Genomic DNA, 21,991 nt, shown 5'->3' on the forward strand with positions numbered 1-21,991 from the left:
ACGAAAGCAACGCCCGTAATTGTGTTACAAATTAATGTTTGTGTAACGTTGATTTATTGTGTATTTTGGACGTCGATACATTCGGGGCTTTGATTGTATTTGTATTACATATTATAAGTTGGATTTATTTAATTTATTACAATACAAGCTTATGCTCGCAACTTCGTCCGCGTGGACAACACTTTCGAACCCCTATTTCACCCCTTTAGGGGGTTGAATTTTCAAAAATCCTTTCTATGCCTACGTCATAATAGCTATCTGCATGCCAAAGTTTAGCCCGATCCGTCCAGTAGTTTGAGCTATGCGTTGATATATCAGTCAGTCAGTCAGTCACCTTTTCGTTTTATATATTATTTAGACAGACTTTCATATATTGCACCTTTTTCGTAATTTTTCCAATGGGTGTAGGGCTTGTGATGATCAAGTAACGCAAGGAAGACTCTAGAAAATATCTCCGATAAAACGAGTAGCCAAATTTTTTTAAAAATTTTGGTTGAGCTATTTGCATCCACTGCAAGACTTAAACCCCTTTTAAGAAGCGCCCACTTGCTCTATCTTTCACTTTTTGTACGGCTATCGTCGTTACTCCTTGCTGGGGACGGGGAGCCAGTGGGTAGCAATCTGTTTGACAAGTCATGGTCTCCACTCAAGAACTTTTCAACTCCGACGTCCATCGGTCCTCTAACACACATGACCAGCCCACTTCAACGTGCTAGCCATAAGAGCTGTCGCTTACTTTTATTCTTTGGCGAATGTCTTCGTTTCAGACTTGTCCATCAAATAAATTCCAAACTGTTTCCATAGCATGCTGAACAACTTAGAGAGCGCGAGTCTTTTAGGTTTGAGGTTTATTCAAAACAATTAAAAAGCAAATAAAACAATGTTAATGTGTGGTCATACAAGTGATGGTGACCCTAGCTGACGTAACCTCACACAGTTCCGCCCACCTGTCGCGCGCGCTCCATAATGCGCAAAGCCGCCCGCGCTTGAGGGTATAGCGAAAATAATAGCATAAATGTATGCATAGTGGTGTATGTACAGTGGTGCGTGCTGGAGAAGGTTGATTCTGAGCTAAAACGCCGAGTGAGCCAATGCAAACGGAGTAGAGCCGAGTCTCTTTGTTAACTTTTGTACTTTGACACACGGCTGAAATTGATATACTGAAACTACTTTGACGATTAATAACCTCCGTCTCCCTGCTAAAATTGCTGTGCCCCAACGGGGTTTCAATATTGAAATAAAAAATATTGAAATGCATGAATAATAAATGAAATAAATAAATGAAACAAACCGCAGCGGGGTCTTCTCCGTTAGACCTAAGTCAAGACGAGGCACGGTCTTCTTGCCCAGGTATGGCACGGGGAAGAACCATTCCCCGGTAACGTTCCTTAAGCTGTGTGTCGGCTAAAGTCTGCCTTCTTGACTTAGGGCCTTGAAATTTTGGGTGTGTGTCGGGTCCAGAGTCCTGCAGCGTCTCCGCACTATGGGCGATGGGCTTGCCGTCGTATACGGCGGAGATATTGTCAAATCTTCACCAGCAAGTTGCACTGGTGCTGGTGATCGCATAAGTTCGCGACGAAGTAGACGCCCGATTGGTGGTCTGTGTGAAGATATTTCGAGGATGTAATACAATGTATATTAGCGCCCGACTGTAAGAGGGCGCTAGACGCCCTGAATAAACATAGACTTGGACCTTAAAAACTCGAACTTGAAAAGTCACGACTAATCGTGTACTATTGTAACGTGTAACCGTCCCGCGTAACGCTTATCCGTGACTTAAGTACCTAGTTTATTTTTTCACGATGTACGGACTATTTAAGTCAATGCGTTACATAAGCACGGATGTAGGTCACGCAATGCTAGAAGGCTTTATTTTATCTATTCTCTTCCTATTTGTTTCAATTTTCAGTGTAGATCTATTCCACGTGGGCGACATTGCGCGTTATGGAGCGCACGCGACAGGTGGGCGGGGCGTTTTGACAACACGTCACGTAGGGTTGCCACCACGTTGCCATAATCTCAAAATACTTAACATTCTTGGAGTGACTTCTCTAACCAACGACCTCTATGTAGTCCTACTATGCACTAGATAAGACGGGTCTTCCGAACAAAAACATCCTGGAAAAAAAATCGAATTTGCTTACAATTTGGTGTCCATTGTCATAGGTAGGTAAGTAGTAGGTACTGTGTAATTTTGATAATGCTTCATAGAACACGATGTTTGTTTGGTATAGCTGTTCCATATTAAGTGGCTGTAATTGTCTCATTGGTCTCCTGGCTAGCTTATTTAGCTAAGGATCCCGAGGCCCCAGATTCTAATCCAAGGTCAAGCCAAATAAAACTTATTTGGTCTTTTTATAAATAAACTAGCTTATGCTCGCGCTTCGTCCGCGTGGACTACAAAATTTCAAACCCCTATTTCACCCCCTTAGGAGTTGAATTTTCAAAAATCCTTTCTTAGCGGATGCCTACGTCATAATAGCTATCTGCATGCCAAATTTCAGCCCGATCCGTCCAGTAGTTTGAGCTGTGCGTTGATAGATCAGTCAGTCAGTCAGTCAGTCAGTCAGTCAGTCAGTCAGTCAGTCAGTCAGTCAGTCAGTCAGTCAGTCAGTCAGTCAGTCAGTCAGTCAGTCACCTTTTCCTTTTATATATATATAGAAGATAAATAAAAATATTTTTTATTCAATTAAATTTTTACAAGTATTTTTGAATCGTCAGATGCATCTACCACTGGTTTGGAACGCCTTTCCTACCGAGCCACCTTTTCTTACATTAAATTGTCAATAGTCCTCAATTTGGGAAGTTGGTGATCTAATCCCTGTACCTAAGAGAGCATGTAAAGCTATTCGTAATACGCCTAATTAATATCCGGTAGTTTAAGTCCCATCTGATTGTGAGAGTGCGAATACGGAGTCCACGCAAAACCTGCGTTTACGTATGCACTTTTGCACTATAATTTCTCCTGCGTAGTTGGCTAATCTTCATTGAACTGCGATGACTTCGATCAAGCAAGCATTATTATGATTCCACGTATAGTTGAAGTATTATTCCGCATTTTCTTCCTATTTGTCTACATTCTCCGCAGTGCTGCGTGGGTGGTATCGCGCTTTGATCTTATCATAGTTTACGCGACAGGTGGGTGGAGCATTTTGATAGCTAGGGTTGTTGACTTGGTAGTTGATACTCAACTCGTAACAAAATAATACTAGCTATGTAGTACGCTTGCAACGCTCAACAATCTCTGAGATCCCCGTTTACTCCAATACTTCAGTTTTGTTTTGTATTAGGTTATACTACAATCTAAAAAAATACAAAAACCTTCGGGTTGGTAGATTTACCGAAATTCAATTTAAACTATCTATCTGTATTCTGTTGATTAGTTACTTAGCAATGTTGCTAAGTTATCGACATAATTGTTGAGTACAGATAGATTGATTAAATTAATTTCGGTCACATAGTATGACATTCCAATTTAGTGCACAGTCGAATTAGGCAATCCATATTTTCTCAGATTCGCTTCAAACTAACGCGTGCCTTTAAGAAATTAGCAATTTTATTAAAAGCTCCACCGCGCCAACCCTAACATCACGTCAAAACGCAACTCAAGAAAACGTTGCGTTGCATGAGAACTATGATTTAATTAAACATAATAAACGTAATAAAGCCAACCCGGGTAATTGAAATTTGTTTAGTATTAAGAAAACAAAGAGAATTTGCAACGATTTTATTAACCCTGTCTGACCAGCGACGTCGGGCGTTTTGAAGGGCGAATCTAGTAATTTAAATTACAAATTCGCAATAAACGGGGCCTTAATAAAATATTCTACGCTGGTGGTTTGAGATATGATGTTTAACAGGATTATTACGATCGCTCTTATCTTTTACTTAGGGTATTTATGTACTTAATAATAATTAATCTATTGAACTACATTTTGTTTTTGAAGTAGACTTCCTATGCATTTTTTAAATCTTTGGCAGTTTTTAGGGTTCCGTACCTCAAAAGGAAAAACGGAACTCTTATACTAGGATTACTTTGTTGTCTGTCTGTCTGTCTGTCTGTCTGTCTGTCCGTCTGTCTGTCAAGAAACCTACAGGGTACTTCCCGTTGACCTAGAATCATGAAATTTGGCAGGTAGGTAGATCTTATAGCTGACATTTGGGGAAAAATCTGAAAACCGTGAATTTAGGGTTAGATCACACAAAAAAATTAAATTGTGGTCATGAACTAATAATTAGTATTTTCAACTTTCGAAGTGAGTGATTATATCAAGTGGGGTATCATATGAAAGGTCTTCACCTGTACATTCTAAAACAGATTTTTATTTATTTTTATGCATCATAGTTTTTGAATTATCGTGCAAAATGTCGAAAAAATACGACTGTAGTACGGAACCCTCATTGCGCGAGCCTGACTCGCACTTGGCCGGTTTTTGTAGAGAATTGACAAAAATGTACTTTATCTTATCTTAGTTTTATTTTGAGCGGAATCTAAAACAAAAGAGTGGCGCGCCAGCAATAATTGCGGAAACCTAACCGCTTCGCAGCCGCAAAGTTAAAGCAAAGTTGATTTTAAAGAGGCGTATACTTACCGAGATTGCTTCGACATTTTCATCAGTGTGCCGACCGCAGGGGAATTATTTTAATCGTGGACGCGGCACCTCTGCTATGTCTCTGTTTTAGGGTAACATTCCATTGCAAGCGGTACGAAATTATTTTCATTTCGGCACTGCTTTTTAAAATGTAAATGCATAGATAGTTACATACGCGGCCAAAAGTGATTAACATCGATCTTTAGACAGCAAATTTGTAGAGCACTGTCTCGGTCATACAACAAACTCGGTCGGACAAAGCGTCATATGTGTATGAGTGACAGAGACAACGCTCTACAAGAATGAAATGTTATTCTAAAAGCCGATGTTCATCACTTTCGACCGCGTACTGTAGATGAGGACGGACGATACGTAGACGAAACCATACTTAGGGTTACGTATCGTCATTTTAACTGGAGGAAGTTTCATTCCCTCTTATCTCGTGAACGTTCAGTAACTATCTACCAAAATTTGCGAACTTTTTGGTGTTATGAGGGCAAAAACTAATAAATAATCATTAACTTGTATATCATCAATCTAATAAAATTCAAAGTCCTGACTGACTGACTTATATATCAACGCACAGCCTAAACCACTGGTCCTAGAGACATGAAATTTAGAGTGTGTGTTGTGTTTGTAAAGAGTAGGCATCCACTAAGAAAGGATTTTTTGAAACTCTACGTGCTCTCCTAAGTGCGTTAAATCGGGGGTGGAAGTTTAAATGAAAGTCCGTCATTTTTCAAGTTATTTCCATGAAAATTGGTATTTGGGTTTTCGGTAACAAGTGAAGAAATATGTTTCAGGATTTTTGAAAATGCAACCCCCACGTCGACTTTCTAAATTCCACCCGAGGGAAGCCGGGTCGGGTCAGCTAGTTTTCAAAATATATAAGGATATTCCCATCATTATAAACATTAGGAGGTTTTCACAGAAAAAAATCCTTTTCCAGATCTATCTGCATGCTACTTAATAATATAATATCTAATAGAAATTTCAACATTCTTTCCCAGGAGGACCTCCTCATCCATGGAGACAGTGTATACGACGTGATAGACAAGCAAGACCAGCAAGCCGTCAGGTCTGAGCTCTCGAGAGCACCAACTGATGGGGAGGACAGGGTCTTCTTATGTCGGATGAATGTCGCAAGGAATGCAAGAAGACAGATGCGGTTCGGTGATCAGAAGGTATGGAAAATAATTATAAAAATATCTATTGTTACTGTAAATCTTACAAGAAAATGTAACATAATATCTGTACAATAATGGTTCTAGCAGTTGTGAAAAAAACTATGTTGGTCTTTAAAAAAAAACAATCAGTCGAATTGAGAACCTCCTCCTTTTTTTGAAGTCGGTTAAAAATATAGGTATCTTTATGAACCACATGAACCAACGATATGAAAATACTTTGAATAAGACTTACCTACCTATAACCAGCCTAATAGGCCAGTCTGTAGATATCTATGTCTAACTTTTAAAAATAAACAAAGCATTTCGTTGTACAAAATGGTCGACCAGAAGACCAGAACTGAATTATATGCTTAACTTATGCAAAGAAAACATAATATTATATTAAAGAAAACTTCCAGTTGAAACTTCTTTATAACTACATTTCATCATATTATCTCTACCCATCACCACAGAATATATAATAGTAGGTATGCCATCACTATCTTACTACCAATATTATAAATCCGAAAGTGTGTTTTTGTTAGTTGGTTTGTCCCTCAATCACAACGTAGCAACGAATCGGTCTTTTTTTGCATTTGTATAGTTAAAAGCTATATAGGCTACTTTTTATCCCGGAAAATAAAGGAGTTCCCACGAGATTTTTAAAAACCTAAATCCACGCGGACGAAATCGCGGGCATCACCTAGTATTATATAATAATAAAAACAAATGACCCATGTCCACATATCAAAAGCCAGGTATTCCCTACCTCTTCAATTTATAGTTGTCACGGTATATCTAAATGAACGTCTACCTGAACCAATTTGCAGAACACGCGGTAAGTACACCTAAGATGATATATGCAAGTGATTAGCAAACGGACGTGGCGCGTTTTAGCGCTCGACAAAAACTATGAGACACCCAGGGATGCGCAGAGGCAAGACACGACAATTCGGATTGAGTGGTGATGCTGTAGCGGCCAGTAGGGCCCCACTGGTCGCTATAGCATCACCGGGTGGGGTGGCGAGCTTGGAGCGCCGTCTATGACCCGACAATTCAGCTGTTTAACAAAATCATATTAATGTATATCCGTCGCAGGGAAATCCTATAAAACGGGATTTGGCCATGTCCATATTATTAAATGATAAGCAAGCTTGGGAATGAGTTGCTTAACGGCCTTAACTGTGATAGTTCTAATAAGTTTCAATAATTTTGTAAAGTGGTGATAACAAAAAGAATACCCGGCTGTGTTTGTTGTGGGCTCTTCTCAGATCTGGGCGCGTTTGGAACCCTCGTAGCTTTAGTTTTTAGCTAAAAAAAGACGACAAATTATTTTTACTTGGACACTAGAAATAAATTTGTCTTGTTTTAATTTGTAAATTAAACCCATTAATATTAGATTAGTTTTAACATCTTTCGGCATTCCGAGTACTATTACCTAACATTAGCGTGTCGATGACGCGACCTTGAAGTCCCATCCCAAAATCGCCCAACGCGCCTAAATAAGTTTTTATTTCAATAAATTGTCGTGTGTTATGTCTGCGCCATCCTCACCAGAGTAGCACGTGCTTGAATATTAATTGGAGACAATAAACTTACGACTGAGAATGTTTTGTTATTTCGCGTCCACTCGCGCTCTATCTGTGAACCACTTATTGAGCGTGGGTGTGGAAGCAGCTTTGTTTCAATGCATGTGAACTTCTTAAGAAGAGATTATAATGTCTTATTTTATAACTGGCTTTTTGTTGACAATTCGACTGTGTGAAACAAAGACGAAACATCATGGAAGGAAACATGAAACAATAAAAAATAATAGATAAAATATTATGTAAGTAGGTAACATTTTAGAGATGAAAATGATGTTTTGTAGTTTGTACAGCAGTTAGATAAGGCTAGCTTTAAGTTTAAAAATATTTTCATTCAAAATATACCTACAGAGATATAGTTGAAAATCAATATCTCTGTTTTTATATCAATTTTAATCTTAATAACTAAGAAGCAAAAAGCTTTAGTGTTTGTTTATGAAAGCCAGAGCTTTCCAACATGATACGCTAAAAGTTCTATTTCCTATCCTCGGTGAACACCACAGAATTAGGTAAAATATCGTTCCTATCTAGGTCCTGTTAGGACTTGTTAGATATTGAAAATTAGACAGAAGTAATAGTTAAATAAACAACTATTGTTCACATGAAACACACTAATTGAAACATGATTGACAACAATTCGGTTCCATAGGTACCTATTAAAGAAAACCTGTTAAATGTGAAATAAAACTTAATATTTCTAAAGCAAAATATTTCCGAAGCCTTATAACTAAAGATGAGGTAACATTCGATTAACTTCTGTCTAGAATCTGACTACTTACTTAATTATTTGAAATACCAATTTACATAGTAAAAGTTGAGCAATTAACCATAGGCTAAGCTAAGACGATACATTCACAAAAACTCAGTCAAGTGCGAGTCGGACTTGCACACAAATAATCCCGTACCATCGTACAAGATACTTTTCGATCGACACTTTTATGTAAAACACTGCATGTTAATGACAGACAGCGCCATGTCTACAGTGCACCAAGGCTCTTTTGGCGTGTGGCAAAAATCGGAACTAACGTTGTCGTCAAGTGTCCTCTTTGTTCTTGTTTGAATAGTCTTTGTTTTCCCCTGAAGCGCCCACCTGTCAATGTCATTCAAGTGCCAAGAGAGCCTTGTCGCACTGTATAGTTAGCTAATTATAATATTGTTCGTGAACCCTTTTTTGTGATGCAACCACAAAGCTGTTTTCGGATTTTTCCTTTACTTGTGCTATAAGACCTAGAGTACGCGACAGGTTGAAATGGAAATCAGGGAAGGAACGTCCCGCACAACCGCACACCGCTAACCCGTTGCGGGCGAGCGCAGGTAGCGCGGGTGTGCGAGGATTCCTCCTGCCTCATACCCCGATTGCCATTTCAACCTGTCGCGGACTTACCTGCCTGCCAGATCAACGGGAAGTACCTACCCTATAGGTTTTTCTTGACAGACACGACAGACAAACAGACAACGAAGTGATCATAATATAATTGTTCCTTTTTCATTTTGAGGTACGGAACCCTAAAAAGTAAACTGGAAACCTATCTAGTCTGCCTCAGCTTATTACAAGTTTATGACCCCTAGAAGTAATTACACAGAACTGATCAAACTTCACACCGTCACTTTTCATCGTGGCTATTCAATTACCAGTAATAACTCCGCTATATATTGATGTCTATCAATTTGTTCGTCAGTCTGACCTTTTTATTATACGTCTGCTTTTAGAGATCCATGGATTTGATGAAAACTTTTAGCTACATACTCTTTCTTATCCAGAGTTACCTGTTTGCCTCAAAATAATGCAAATTAAAAACATAAAATTTAAAATATAAAAATATTAGCTGGAAGATTTTACAAATAGAGTTCTCTTATTTTTTCTCTTCCAAGTTGAGATTTCTCTTAATTCTTTTTCAAAAAAAGTGTGCTTCTCCTTATTCTTCACACCTTCTTTAATCTATAAATGTAATTTTTTTTTTAATCTACTTAGGGTGTTCTGTTTAAAATTGTATTTGCTAATCGTGCACGTAAAATAGTCAGTCAGTCGCCAATAAAGTAAAGTAGACGTGATTTATTTCTCCTGAAACCAGTTCAAATGAATCTTATTGCAATCACCACTAAGTATGTTTAGTTTCAGAACTAAGCAAAGATAACGTAATCCTTTAAGGACTTTATCTTTTCTTTTCTTCTCTCTGAGAATCATACAAAAATCATATTATACAACCCGAAAAAGTAACCGGTGTGAATCTATTCCTTCTCTTTCAAGTTAAGATTTCTCGAATCTGGTTCCTTCCTTTTAACTTTGTTTTTTCTTTGGATTTTTCTCTTTTGCCCCATTATTCTCTAAATGTGTAGTATAGTTTTATAGTATTTTTTATAAATCTCTAAATGTATAGTAATACAAATTACTATAATATAACAATGAATGACTTAGTTTTATCTGTGTCTAGTTTCAGAACTAAATGTTCAATTATAAGGTAGGTAAGTACGGAACCTTAAAAATTAACATACAAACCGAAAAAGTTATCGGTGATTTTAATATTAACTAACTTAAAAGATTTGAAAGTTAACTCATTAATTATGTTCTCATCAATTTCATTTATACCGACGAAACCATTTAGAGTGACGTTACAATTTGAATGGTGTACATAGACACCCGACGTTCGATGTTCGATACGACCAATCGACCTGCTTCTATTTCTTATGGTATCGATTTTAATGTATTAATTAATATTCGAAATGTAGCTTTTAAATTTCTTACCTCACAGTCAATTATGACTGAAGAAGTTATTCATGATTTTGAAAGGCACTTAGAGATGAAAGGCACTAAGGTTTTTGATTGTGTAAATATTTAAAAATAGTCTAAAGAATGAAGTTTGATGGTTGCAGCAATGTAATATTATGTATAGTTATAGAACAATACATTATAGGAGAGATACGAATTAAATAATTAAGCATAATCGGCGATTCCTTCATCCTATTTACGATAGTATAAAGATTTTGCGTCGTTTTTATTATATTTTTGCTGACTTGCATTTTATGTAAATCCTTTTCTGAGAATTAACTATAACGCATAGGTACCTACCTACTGTAGATTTAAGTATAATGATGTCACATACCAAGATTTTTTACATTTAAAGGTTTAAGGTATTTTAAGGTCTTTTAAGTAAATATTTGTGTTATAAGATGGTTCAAGCTAAATTACATCACAAATATAGCTGAATACATGGGCATAAGTTACTTAAACTTACGAGTTTAATAATATCTAATCAAAAAGTCAGTTAACTAATTGTAAGCAATATCGGTAAATATATTGTCAAATTATTCGTAATCGACCCAGTGGATAACCAGTAACTGAACTTTTCAAATCTAAATCAGGCTGTACAAATAAATCGTCGAATTAATTCTACATCATAAACGAAACAGTTATGAATGTTTTTATTATTTATCCCCTGGAAATGAATGCAACTGATTAATGCATTATGATAAATAGATATTGAATAATAGCCACTTTATACTCTATTTCATAATCGATATCAATCAGTATATAGCAATGAGTCCGCCAGAGAAATGTCCGGGCTTATTAATGGTGTTTTATCAGTTCTCTCTCGTCTGATATGGCGTTCATTAGAGGCTACAGTCTCTTGGGATATGTAATATTTCTATCATTGTAATGTATAACTGCTCTCCTTTAAGTATACTAAAGTTGGTTAGATTTATACTCCGCAATTTATTGGTTATTGGTCTATTCTTGGCCCAATTCGGTCAGAACTCAGAATCTTTAATCCAAGGTGACTTATAATACCTAAATACAGTTAAAGCTAAAATTTTAATAAAGGATACAAATGAGTAAAAATGATATTGTTGTAAGAAAAATTAGATAGAAATATTTCATTTATTGAAATAAACAATGTGGTAAAACAGTGGGATTTTATTTTTAAGTGCCTTAACAACAAACTCACAAATAAAATACAAAAGTCAAAAATTTTAGTCAGTAAATTATCTTAATTCTTGGATATATACCAAAAATAATAAGACAAAATCTAAACTCATGATATAAAACATACTAAGAACAAAAAACGACACCATATTTAAAAGCTACGCAACACCTAAAATATAAATCTCGCTTGAATAATGGGTTCTCGATACGCCTGACAAATGGACGTTAATTTCAGAATCAGTTTCGCAATAAACTTTGCGTTTGCTAATTGGGAATAGATAATAAAAACAATGGTTGACAATCTGAACAGTTACACTACAAAGACTTGTACTTAACTAGTTACTATTAATCGCGTCGTTAGCACATTTATTGGGTGTAGTACGAATTTGTACATCTCGACAACGTTGAGAGATTTCGAGTTTCGACACTATAACGTGTTAGTTAAATGAACCTAAATAGTATTGTTTGTAACGTTTTCTTCCTCTACAGCTATGGCCTCCAACTTTGTGAAAACTAGGTAGTACAGAAAAAGACAATGAGCTTTGTGACCATTTTTAGGGTTCCGTACTTGAAGGATGCCAACGGGATCCTATTACTAACCCTCCGCTGTCCGTCCGTTCGTCTGTCCATCCGTCCGTCTGTCCATCCTTCCGCCTGTCCATCCATCCATCTGTCTGACAGCGGGCTGTATCTCATGAACCTTAATAGGTGAAGAGTAGAAATTTTGACAGCGTGTGTTTATTTTTTATTGCTACTATAACAACAAATAATAAAAAAATTAAGATGGTCGCCATAAAAATTATCATAAAATAAAAAGTGCATATTGGTATATCTTGTACGATAGTACGGAACTCTTACGTGTACGAGTCCGACTCGCACCGGTATTTCTCTAACGTAAGAGTAAATCAAAATCTATCAACGTTGTCGAGCTATGCAAACTTGTACTAAGGACATTGGGAGTCGATACCCCTGTATCGCTTGATGAAGTTAAGAAGACGGCCACTAATGAGGCTTATCAAGCTCAATGCGAGATGACATGGGCGATGGCGTACGCGCAATCCCGAAACCGCCTTGTTAGTGGGCAGGTCGTGGACAGAGGGACATTTAGGTTCCAATCAGGTCGGCCTGTGCGTTCCGATCGCTCATTTCGTCGTCTAAGTTATTTTTGCTCACTTTTTTAAAACAGTACCTACTTGGCATTGGCCACATTGGCTAGGATTCCATTGAACTAATTTGTACCGAGTTTTTATTGCAATCTAGATGATGCTTGGGACTTCGTCGGCGTGGATTTATATTTATACGTACGTCCCGTGATGCAATCTATCTCTACCCTAAATTTCGTCAAAATCGATTAACGGTGGAGACCATAGAATAATTTTTAACCAATAACAAATGTTACCAAGTAACCTATCGACAGATTACAAATAGGATTGGTTATTGATTTCGGTTGTACAGTGCGACAAGGCTATCTTAGCGCGTGACGAAAATCGGTACTAACGTTGCCGTCAAGTGTTCCCTTTGTTTTTGTTTGAATATTCTAAGCCTTTCTTCCATAATACTCTAAGCTTTGTTCACCAACAGCGCCCCCCTGTCAATGTCATTAAAGTGCCAAGAGAGCCTTGTCGCACTGTAAGTGGATAGGCCGTAAAAAAGGTAACAGAGAGACACACACTTTTGCATTTATAATATTGTTATGGATTATGGAAGTATTGATTAGTCTGGGGTCTAGACTAGTGAGTAATCTTTTTCTCATAAAGACTCAAGAACACAGTTTAAATAGCAATCACACATTTAAAAGTCGTGGTCACTCTCGCTTCTATGTTCTTGTTTTAATAGCACTTTCATCTCCTCATTTGTCGGCTGTCTTTTACTTCTCGTACAAGATAGGCATAATATACGACAACACGAGAAAACCAGGCTTGCAAGTAAACTAGCCAACACTATCCATAAAGTGATATCAATGAGATCCCATTCCGCGTCTACGACCGTTTCTTTATCTTGGTGTAATTTAGTGTTAAGTGCACTTTGAGTACGACTCTCCGCAAATGGATGCCGGAGTAGCGAATCATTAATATCTTTTGCGAGATGATGGAAAACGGTGTTTCCAAGCCAATCTGCTATATCGGCCTTGCCAATTTGACGTAGTCTGTGTGCTATTGTTTCATGAGTTTTGTTTTCACCTTGTAAGAAAAAAAGAAAACCTTTTTTTTTTTTTTTTTTTTTTAATAGATATAGCGAGCAAGCGAGCAGGCGGGTCACCTGATGTTAAGTGATTACCGCCGCCCATGAACATTTGCAGCACCAGAGGAGCCGCCGATGCGTTGCCGGCCTTTTAGGAATTTGTTGGTCCGCCCCTTGAATAACCCCATGTTATAATCTAGTGGGAACACCGCCGATGGGAGTTGGTTCCACAGTTTGCACGTGCGTGGAAAGAAGGATCTGGCGCAGCGGACGGTCGAAGTGCACCAGACACCCAGATGGTGAGGGTGAAATTCCTTACGGTGGCGCGCGGTGCGGTTGTAGAAAAAAGAGGGTGGAATGAGGTCAAAAAGCTCTTCAGAGCACTCCCCATTATACAGGCGATAGAACACGCATAGAGAGCTAACGTCTCTGCGGTGCTCCAGGCTTTCCAACGAGGCGGTTAGTTTGGGATCGTCCACAAGTCGAACAGCCCGCCTTTGGATCCGATCAAATGGAAGGAGTTGGTACTGGGGTGCTCCAGCCCAAAGGTGGGAGCAGTACTCCATGTGAGGGCGGACTTGCGCCTTATAGAGTAGGAGCCTATGCTCGGGCGCGAAGTACCGCTTTGCTCTGTTGAGCACCCCAAGCTTTTTGGAGGCTAATTTGGCCTTGCTTTCCAAATGATCGCGGAATTGAACCTCGCTCGAAATGTGGACTCCAAGGATCCCAATGCTGTTGGAAGGTGTGAGGGGAGTGCTCTGAAAGAGAAGAGGCAGTGTAAAAGGGGACTTCTTGGCGGAAAACGCGCAAACCTGTGTTTTAGTTGGGTTAAATTGCACTAGGTTTTGTGCGCCCCATTCTGACACTTTACCTAGGCAGGTTTCTATGTCAGACACAAGTTTGGCTCTACACTCCTCCAGCACTGCGCGAGAAAGCTGTGTATGTCCTTTGTACAAGGCATCACCCGTACTGTCATCCGCATAGCAATGGATGTTGTTGTGATGCAACATGTCATTGATATGCAGGATGAACAGTGTGGGCGATAGCACCGAGCCCTGAGGGACGCCAGCATTGATGGGTTTGAGTTCCGAGCAAAAACCGTCGACAGCGACCTTGATGCTGCGACCGTCAAGGAAACTGGCGACCCAATTACACAGCTTCACTGGTAGTCCGTAAGATGGTAGTTTCGATAGAAGTGCCTCATGCCAAACCCTATCAAAGGCTTTTGCAATATCAAGACTGACCGCCAGAGCCTCTCCCTTGCTGTCAATGGCTTCCGCCCAGCGGTGCGTGAGATAAATAAGAAGATCACCAGCTGATCGGCCGTGGCGAAAACCGTATTGACGATCACTGATCAGCTGGTGCTCCTCAAGATATCCCAGCAGCTGGGCGTTTATGATTTGCTCCATGACTTTGGACAGGAGGGAGGTAATCGCGATAGGTCGATAATTTGAGGGGTCCGAATGATTGCCTTTCTTCGGAATAGGGTGAACTAAGGCAGTCTTCCACGAAGATGGAACTGTGCCGGAGGAGTAAGACAGACGGAACAGACGAGTCAGGACGGGTGTCAGCTCAGGAGCACATATTTTGAGCACAACCGCAGGAATACCGTCCGGCCCACTCGCTTTATTGACGTCGAGAGAGAGGAGTGCCTTACGCACAGCTGTTTGGGTAAAGCGTATGTCACGCAGCGAGCTTTGACACCGCGGGATGGTAGGCGGTGTTCTCCCCCCGTCATCAAGCGTTGAATTGGCAGCAAATAGTGTGCCTAGAATTTCGGCTTTCTCTTTGGCGGTGTGGGCCAGTGTATCATCCGGTTTGCGCAAAGGTGGAAACGAGGAACGACAGAAGTTGCCTTGAATGGCTTTTGCCAGCGACCAGAACGCGCGGGAACCAGATGGCATTGCGACTAGTCTCTGTCCAATTCTGTCGACATGCTTGAATTTTGCCCTGGCAATGGCATTTTTGTAGGATCTAGAGGCAGCATTAAATTGTTTTTTCAGGATGGCGGTATTTGGTTCAAACTTATAACCTTATAACTTAATCATAGCACAACTTAAAACTAGTTAAACCCATTCAGATAATATTAGAAATGCAAAGGTGTACCTATCTGTCAATTTATCTGCTACCTTTTCACTGTCCATCTGTTTGATCGATTTTGACGAAATTTGGTACATCCCAGGTGCCAGAACTACATACATAAGCGACTTTTTGTCACGTAAAATCAAAAAGTTCCCGCAAGATTTTTAAAAACCCTAAATTCACGTGGTCCAGTCTCTGGTCTCACTTATTTGATGCTAAGATAGCTTGAAACCTGGAGACGGACAGAGACTACTTTGTATCCTAGAAAATACAAAATTTCCCGCGTAAAATTTTCAATCTAAGCTCACGCGGATAAAGTCAGGACCACAGGGTTCAACAGGGTTTTATGCATGCACTATTGCCAGTGGACTAGAGGCTCGCAGAAAGGCCTATAGCTCTATGTCTGGGTAGTTAGTGCAATTGTCTAACGTAAGCTAAAATGCAAGTTGAAAGCGCAACAATGTAATTAGACCTAATAAAATAATCCATTTTATCTTGTAATTTCACCTTGCCATGGTTCCTTTCCTTTACTATAATCAGCCAAAAGTTTCTTACAAGAAACAATATTGGAAATTTTCTTCTGAGCTTTGAAATTTATTGGCAAGTCATATGACGGAAACTGCAATGATGCGATGAGCTTATTACATTCTTCAGTGGATAAATGGTTAGCGATTTACGAAAATTGTTGCTCATTCATGTCTATAACGCAGTTAATAATCGTTATGAGACCGAAACAATAGAAAACCCGTAGTATCATCATGATTATCAAAATGAGACACTTGTTTCTAAAACTGCTATAGTATTATCCTGAGGTATTATCATAGCACTCAGGAGTATTTAGTTTTATGTTAGTTTAGTTTAATACATTGAATAGCTAATTGTTTTCTCTTATGATATTTTTATTTTAACTGTCATTTGCTGGCATTGAAATATTTTTAATTGTCAAGTGCTAATCATAGATTGTTATGTTGGAGATGTTTTTTATCACAATATATTTTTTGCCAATTCTCTAAAAATACTTTACGGGCGTTTTTTGTCTTCTTAATTGATTGAATAGGATGTTATTTATTGTTATCATTTAACAACGGCGGAATATAAATGTATTGTGCTCTGTAATGCCTTCGTAATGGTTGGAAAAAATATTGTTGACGTAATAATGTATTGTAATAAGGCAAAGAGTATATATGTTTAGTTTGTCTTCTATTTAGGATTCCGATAAGATGCTACATGCCATGTTTTTCCACTTTTATAGAATAACCTTTCTTCACTGTGTAAGGTTGCAGGAGTTGCAGACTGCAGTCCAAGTTCTTATTTGTCATCGAATAAGATAATATTGAAAGAAAATAACCATGAAATTTTAAAAAACAAACATTTTAATGTTCTTTTACAGGGATCTTATTTGCCAATATACCTACTTTTTTAGAGTTTCTTCTGGTTTTACGTTTTTTCTTATAATTTAAACTTTTTAGTTATCTATGTTTGTGTTCTTATTAAAACGAAACTATTGACTTAATCATTGATATCACATATTATCTACGCTAAGACTATAAAAATATAGTGTTTATAACTTTAAATGTAGAGGCTAATATCCGAAACTAATGATCTGATTCTGAATTCTTTTTCATTATTTAGGTATTTGAATCGCGCGTAGTCGCAAGCAAAATCTATTGACATTAATTCACTGTGTGTAGAAATCAACGAGAACAAAATCAAGCTTGACACCAGAATGCAATTACTTAATCATATTTTAACTTTATCTCAATCAATTACAGCACTTTTAACTACAGACTACTCAGATCATCGATCACGTGGTCATAGCAAATCTTGTCGTATTTACACTTATTAGGATAAAAACAATCAAATCTAGCTCTTAACTAGTGGTAATAAGAGTGATCTATTGTATCAATAGTCAGTATCTGTGGTTATTAGTGAGAGAATAATCCATTTCTGTATGGCACATAAGTCTAATCGAAGCACATTCCAACACACAAAACATCAGAAACGTTAGGCATCATTATACAATGACAAAAGAAACTTGTGCAACTGCTTCAAATGTGACTTGTACAGTCAGCGTATTAAATATTCTGAGATCATCATTTTGTCTTCGTTTACATTGTAATAAAATAAAAATCGGTCAGCAAGTTGGACTTGAAAATGAAGGGTTCCGTACTGTACAAGATATAAACTTTTCAATTTTTTAAGTTTCATGGTGGCCATTTTAAAATTCGTATTATTTGTTATTACAGCGTAAATAGAAATACACATTCTTTAAAATTTCTACTCGCTTTAAACTATTACGGTTCGCGAGATACAGCCCGACGGACGAACGGACGGATGGATAGACAACGGACCCGGAGGTTATAAAATAATATAGTTCGGAGTCCGGAGGTAATAGGTTCGCGTTGGCACCCTTCGGGTACGGAACCCTAAAAAATCAACGTTTTACTTAATATTTGTTTTATCGCAACTCATCCAGGAAAAATAAACTAATTTGATGTTTTGCTTTTCATGTTATACAGGTCTGGTACTGTTTATACGCTAAAATAGGTCTGGTACTGTTGAATTGGTTTCATAATATTATGTTTTCTAATGATACAATTTATACTTAAATCAGATAATACTGTATAGGTAAAGTAACTTACAGTTACCGAAAGATCACACCGCAAAGACGTTTAAATAAACATCGACTCTTGGTACGACACAATAAACGCATCTCTTTCTATTGCTCTTATCTTAGCTCTCTCTCTCATAAGAGATTATCCGACATTAAATTACTTTTATTTCTTAAAATAAGATACTAAATAAATTAAATTAAAATAAGGAACGATATACCTTCTCTTTCTTAGAATAAATCTTGTATCGTTCTACATTTCATTGCTGACGGTACGCCTATCGGTTCCAGTATACCTACTAATCTTATTCCGTATTACAATAACGGCCCGGATCGTTCAGAGAGCAAAACATTCTTGACTCTACGACCAATAGTACGGTATGCACAATGCACATACATCTGTATTTACAGGAAACACTATAACGTATTGAATTTATTGAAAGTCAAAGGATTCTATGCCAAGATTCTCGAATATGTCTTTCCTTATCATTCATTTTATTCGTTGACTCTCATAATTTATTAGGATTCCGTACCTCACCTCACAAAGAAAAACGGAACCCTTATAGGATCACTTTGTTGTATGTCTGTCTGTTTGTCGGTCCAGGGTAGGTACTTACCGTTGACCTAAAATCATGTTTAGCAGGTATGTAGGTTTTATAGCAGACATTAGGGGAAAGTCTGAAAACCGTGAATTTGTGGTTACATCACACAAATAAAATTAAATTGTCGCCATGAACTAAAAACTAGTTTCCAATTTTCGAAGTAAGATAACTATATCAAGTGGGGTATCGTATGAAAAGTCTTCACGTGTGCATTCTAAAACAGATTTTTATTTATTTTTATGCATCATAGTTTTTGAATTATAGCGCAAAATGACGAAAAAATACGACTGTAGTACGGAGCCCTCGTTGCGTGAGCCTGACTAGCACTTGGCCAGTTTTTATTGTAATGTTGAGTGCAATAAAAGAGTTTATGATATTACAAGATGATGCCCGTGGCGTCGTCGATGTGGATTACGGTTTAAAAATCTCAAAGGAACCGTTTGATTTTCCGGTATGAGAAGTAGCCTATCTAAAAAAAAAGTGTCACTCTCCCAGTACTTTAACGATCTAGGTATCCTATGTAAAAAAATCACGTCAATCCGTTGTTTCGTTGCGGCGCGGCGGTGTGATTATATGGGCTAATAAAAGTAGAGTAAGGAGATAAAAGTGAATAAAATTGTTTTTTTGAAATTTTTTGTTGGTATTTCAGAGAAAATATTTATTTATATAATATACAGGTATATTCTAATAAAATCGTTAGTATTTGAAATATGAATTTCATGCATTTCAACAATGTGGTAACCAAACTAAGCAACAGACATGACAAGGTCAACACAGTTGTACAAAAATGATACTATTCAAGAATCGTCATTATAAGCTATTCAGTGTTACTACTTATAATTTTGACTATAATATCACGATCATTTGTTATGATTCATTTACAAAAAAATTTGAATTGATCATTTGGAATGTCTATTTTCATAATGCAATTCTAAATTAAAACATAGGGTTACTTAAGGGACGGACCAACGAATTCCTGAAAGGCCGGCAACGCATCGGCAGTTCCTCTGGTGCTGCAAATGTTCATGGGCGGCGGCGCCGCGGCGGTGCGGTTAACATCAGGTGACCCGCCTGCTTGTTTTCTCGCTATCTCTTAAAAAACCGTTTAATATGAGACAGGATCAAATAAATTGGGCAGAACGAAGGACAGAACCTAAATCATGAAGCTTACAATATGAGACATTGCATTGTACCAACAAAAAGTTTAATGAGAGTTGATCTTAACTATTGTTTTGAGATGGATATAGAATCCAGATAGATCTTCAGAAGGTTCACCAACGAAATGTTGTTGGAAGTTTGGACGTCCAAATTTGGCCTTATCGTCTCCTCTGTACCTCGGAGAGCACGTCAAGCCGACGGATCCAGTTATTATCACTAACATCTGATAATAACTGTAAAACTAAGGAACGAAATTTCGTTCTCTTAGTCAAATTGTATGCTGCAGGATCTGGGAACCCACCGCATTATTATCTCCTAAAATAGAGAACTCCTGCCATTTTATGATTAATGGTAAAGAGTCACGACCCTCAGCAATGAGAAATACGACTATAAAGAAGAGGGAACACAACAGATGGATTAGATTCTACTGGCAAATGTTACCTGAAAGGAAGTACTGACCTCCAAGTTGTGATAAAAGTCAAATAATGTTTTAAAGAACTAAAAAAATATTCAAAGTTCACGTAAATGAAATAGGTAAAGCCTTTCATAACATCACCTTCGATACCGAAACGTAATTAAAGAAGACGCTGCAATTACCTCAGTTTATAGATGCCTCTAATCATATGTATTTGATGTTTTCTATACGCCGTATGACGAAAGAAGGCTCATTGGCGGTCATTATTTGAATTAATATACCTACGTGTTAGTTCGGAGGTTCTGGGATTATTAGATTTTTATAGCGTCCGTGAGAACACGAACAAATGATATGTCTCTGTACGATTCAATAGCCGAATTCATTTGGTTTCAAATCGTCGGTAATTGATGATATTGAGAGATGGGAGTTCTTTGTGCGTGTCTATGGCGAATAAATTACCTAATTAGACGCCATGATAACACCATTTCAGTGACATTTAAGTCATCATGTACAGTGTGTGCCTAGCTCTATCATTAATATCTAGCATATAGGTACCTAAGTATACCCCAAAATAGCCTAACAGTTATGGAGGCGAACTGAAATCAAAAAGGTCACGATTTGACTAAAATGTCTTACCTACTCATAGCACAAGCTTAAATAACGCCCAATTGAAATACAATTGTGTAATTCATAAATCACCAGTCAGTACCACCTCATCACCTTTAATTGACTGAAACTGACGTGCAGAAACCCAAAAACACCTCAAAACTCACACCCTCTATACACCGCGCATCTTATTTAAATTAAACACTAGCACATTTTATACAAAAACATTCAGCGAGGCGTCGTTAGGGCAGCCCGAGATGCATTTATTTATGAAATGTAAATTCATCTGATTGTAATAACAAAACTGCGAGCCACCGTACTCTATATTAAGATGTATTATTTGCATACTGTATACAGTACGCTGTGCAACGTATTGTGGACTGGCGACGTGTTACCGTGTGTGATTTAGTGGCCTTATTTTTCGCTTTGTCAATCTTGTGTTTTGCTCGTTTTGTCTTGTCTGCCGCTTGGCTGAATAATTGTGGTTTTATGGATGTGTATTCTGCTTATACCTATATTAACTTTAAGGTTCCATACATTAATGGCTAAGGCTATATTTTAATTTCCTTGTCCATCTTACTGTATTATTTGTTCCTATTTGTATAGTGACGTACTGTGCAAAGTATTATAACCTCACGACGTATTACTGTAACGTGTGATTTAGTAGCTTTATTATTCGCTTTGTCAATCTTGTGTTTTGCTCGTTTTGTCTTGTCTGCCGCTTGGCTGAATAATTGTGGTTTTATGGATGTGTATTCTGCTATACTTATATTCACTTTAAGGTTCCACTACATTAATGGCTAAGGCTATATTTTCATTTCCTTGTCCAGTATATCTGACTTTATTATTTAAATAATGACTCTCTGTGCAAAGTATTATAAACTCAAGACGTATTACTGTAAGTGATTTAGTAGCCTTATTTTTCGCTTTGTCAATCTTGTGTTTTGCTCGTTTTGTCTTGTCTGCCGCTTGGCTGAATATTTTTTTTATGGATCTGTATTTTGCTTATGTAGAACTTTAAGTTTCTACTACATTAATGGCTAAGGCTATATTTTACTTTCCTGGTTCAT

General features: G+C 37.7%; 1 protein-coding gene across 2 annotated transcripts in view; it reads left to right on the plus strand.

Annotated features, from left to right (window-relative positions):
* The window catches only part of LOC117992381 (PAS domain-containing protein cky-1-like), a 157,860-nt gene that overhangs the window by 88,156 nt on the left and 47,713 nt on the right, over window positions 1-21,991 (plus strand). For both annotated transcript variants that reach the window (XM_034980062.2, XM_069505903.1), the window contains exon 6: window positions 5,603-5,776. In XM_034980062.2, coding sequence (XP_034835953.1) covers window positions 5,603-5,776 — 174 coding nt within the window. The remainder of the gene's footprint in view (window positions 1-5,602; window positions 5,777-21,991) is intronic.

This window comes from Maniola hyperantus, chromosome 21, assembly GCF_902806685.2.
Source record: "Maniola hyperantus chromosome 21, iAphHyp1.2, whole genome shotgun sequence".
Taxonomy (NCBI): Eukaryota; Metazoa; Arthropoda; class Insecta; order Lepidoptera; family Nymphalidae; genus Maniola; species Maniola hyperantus.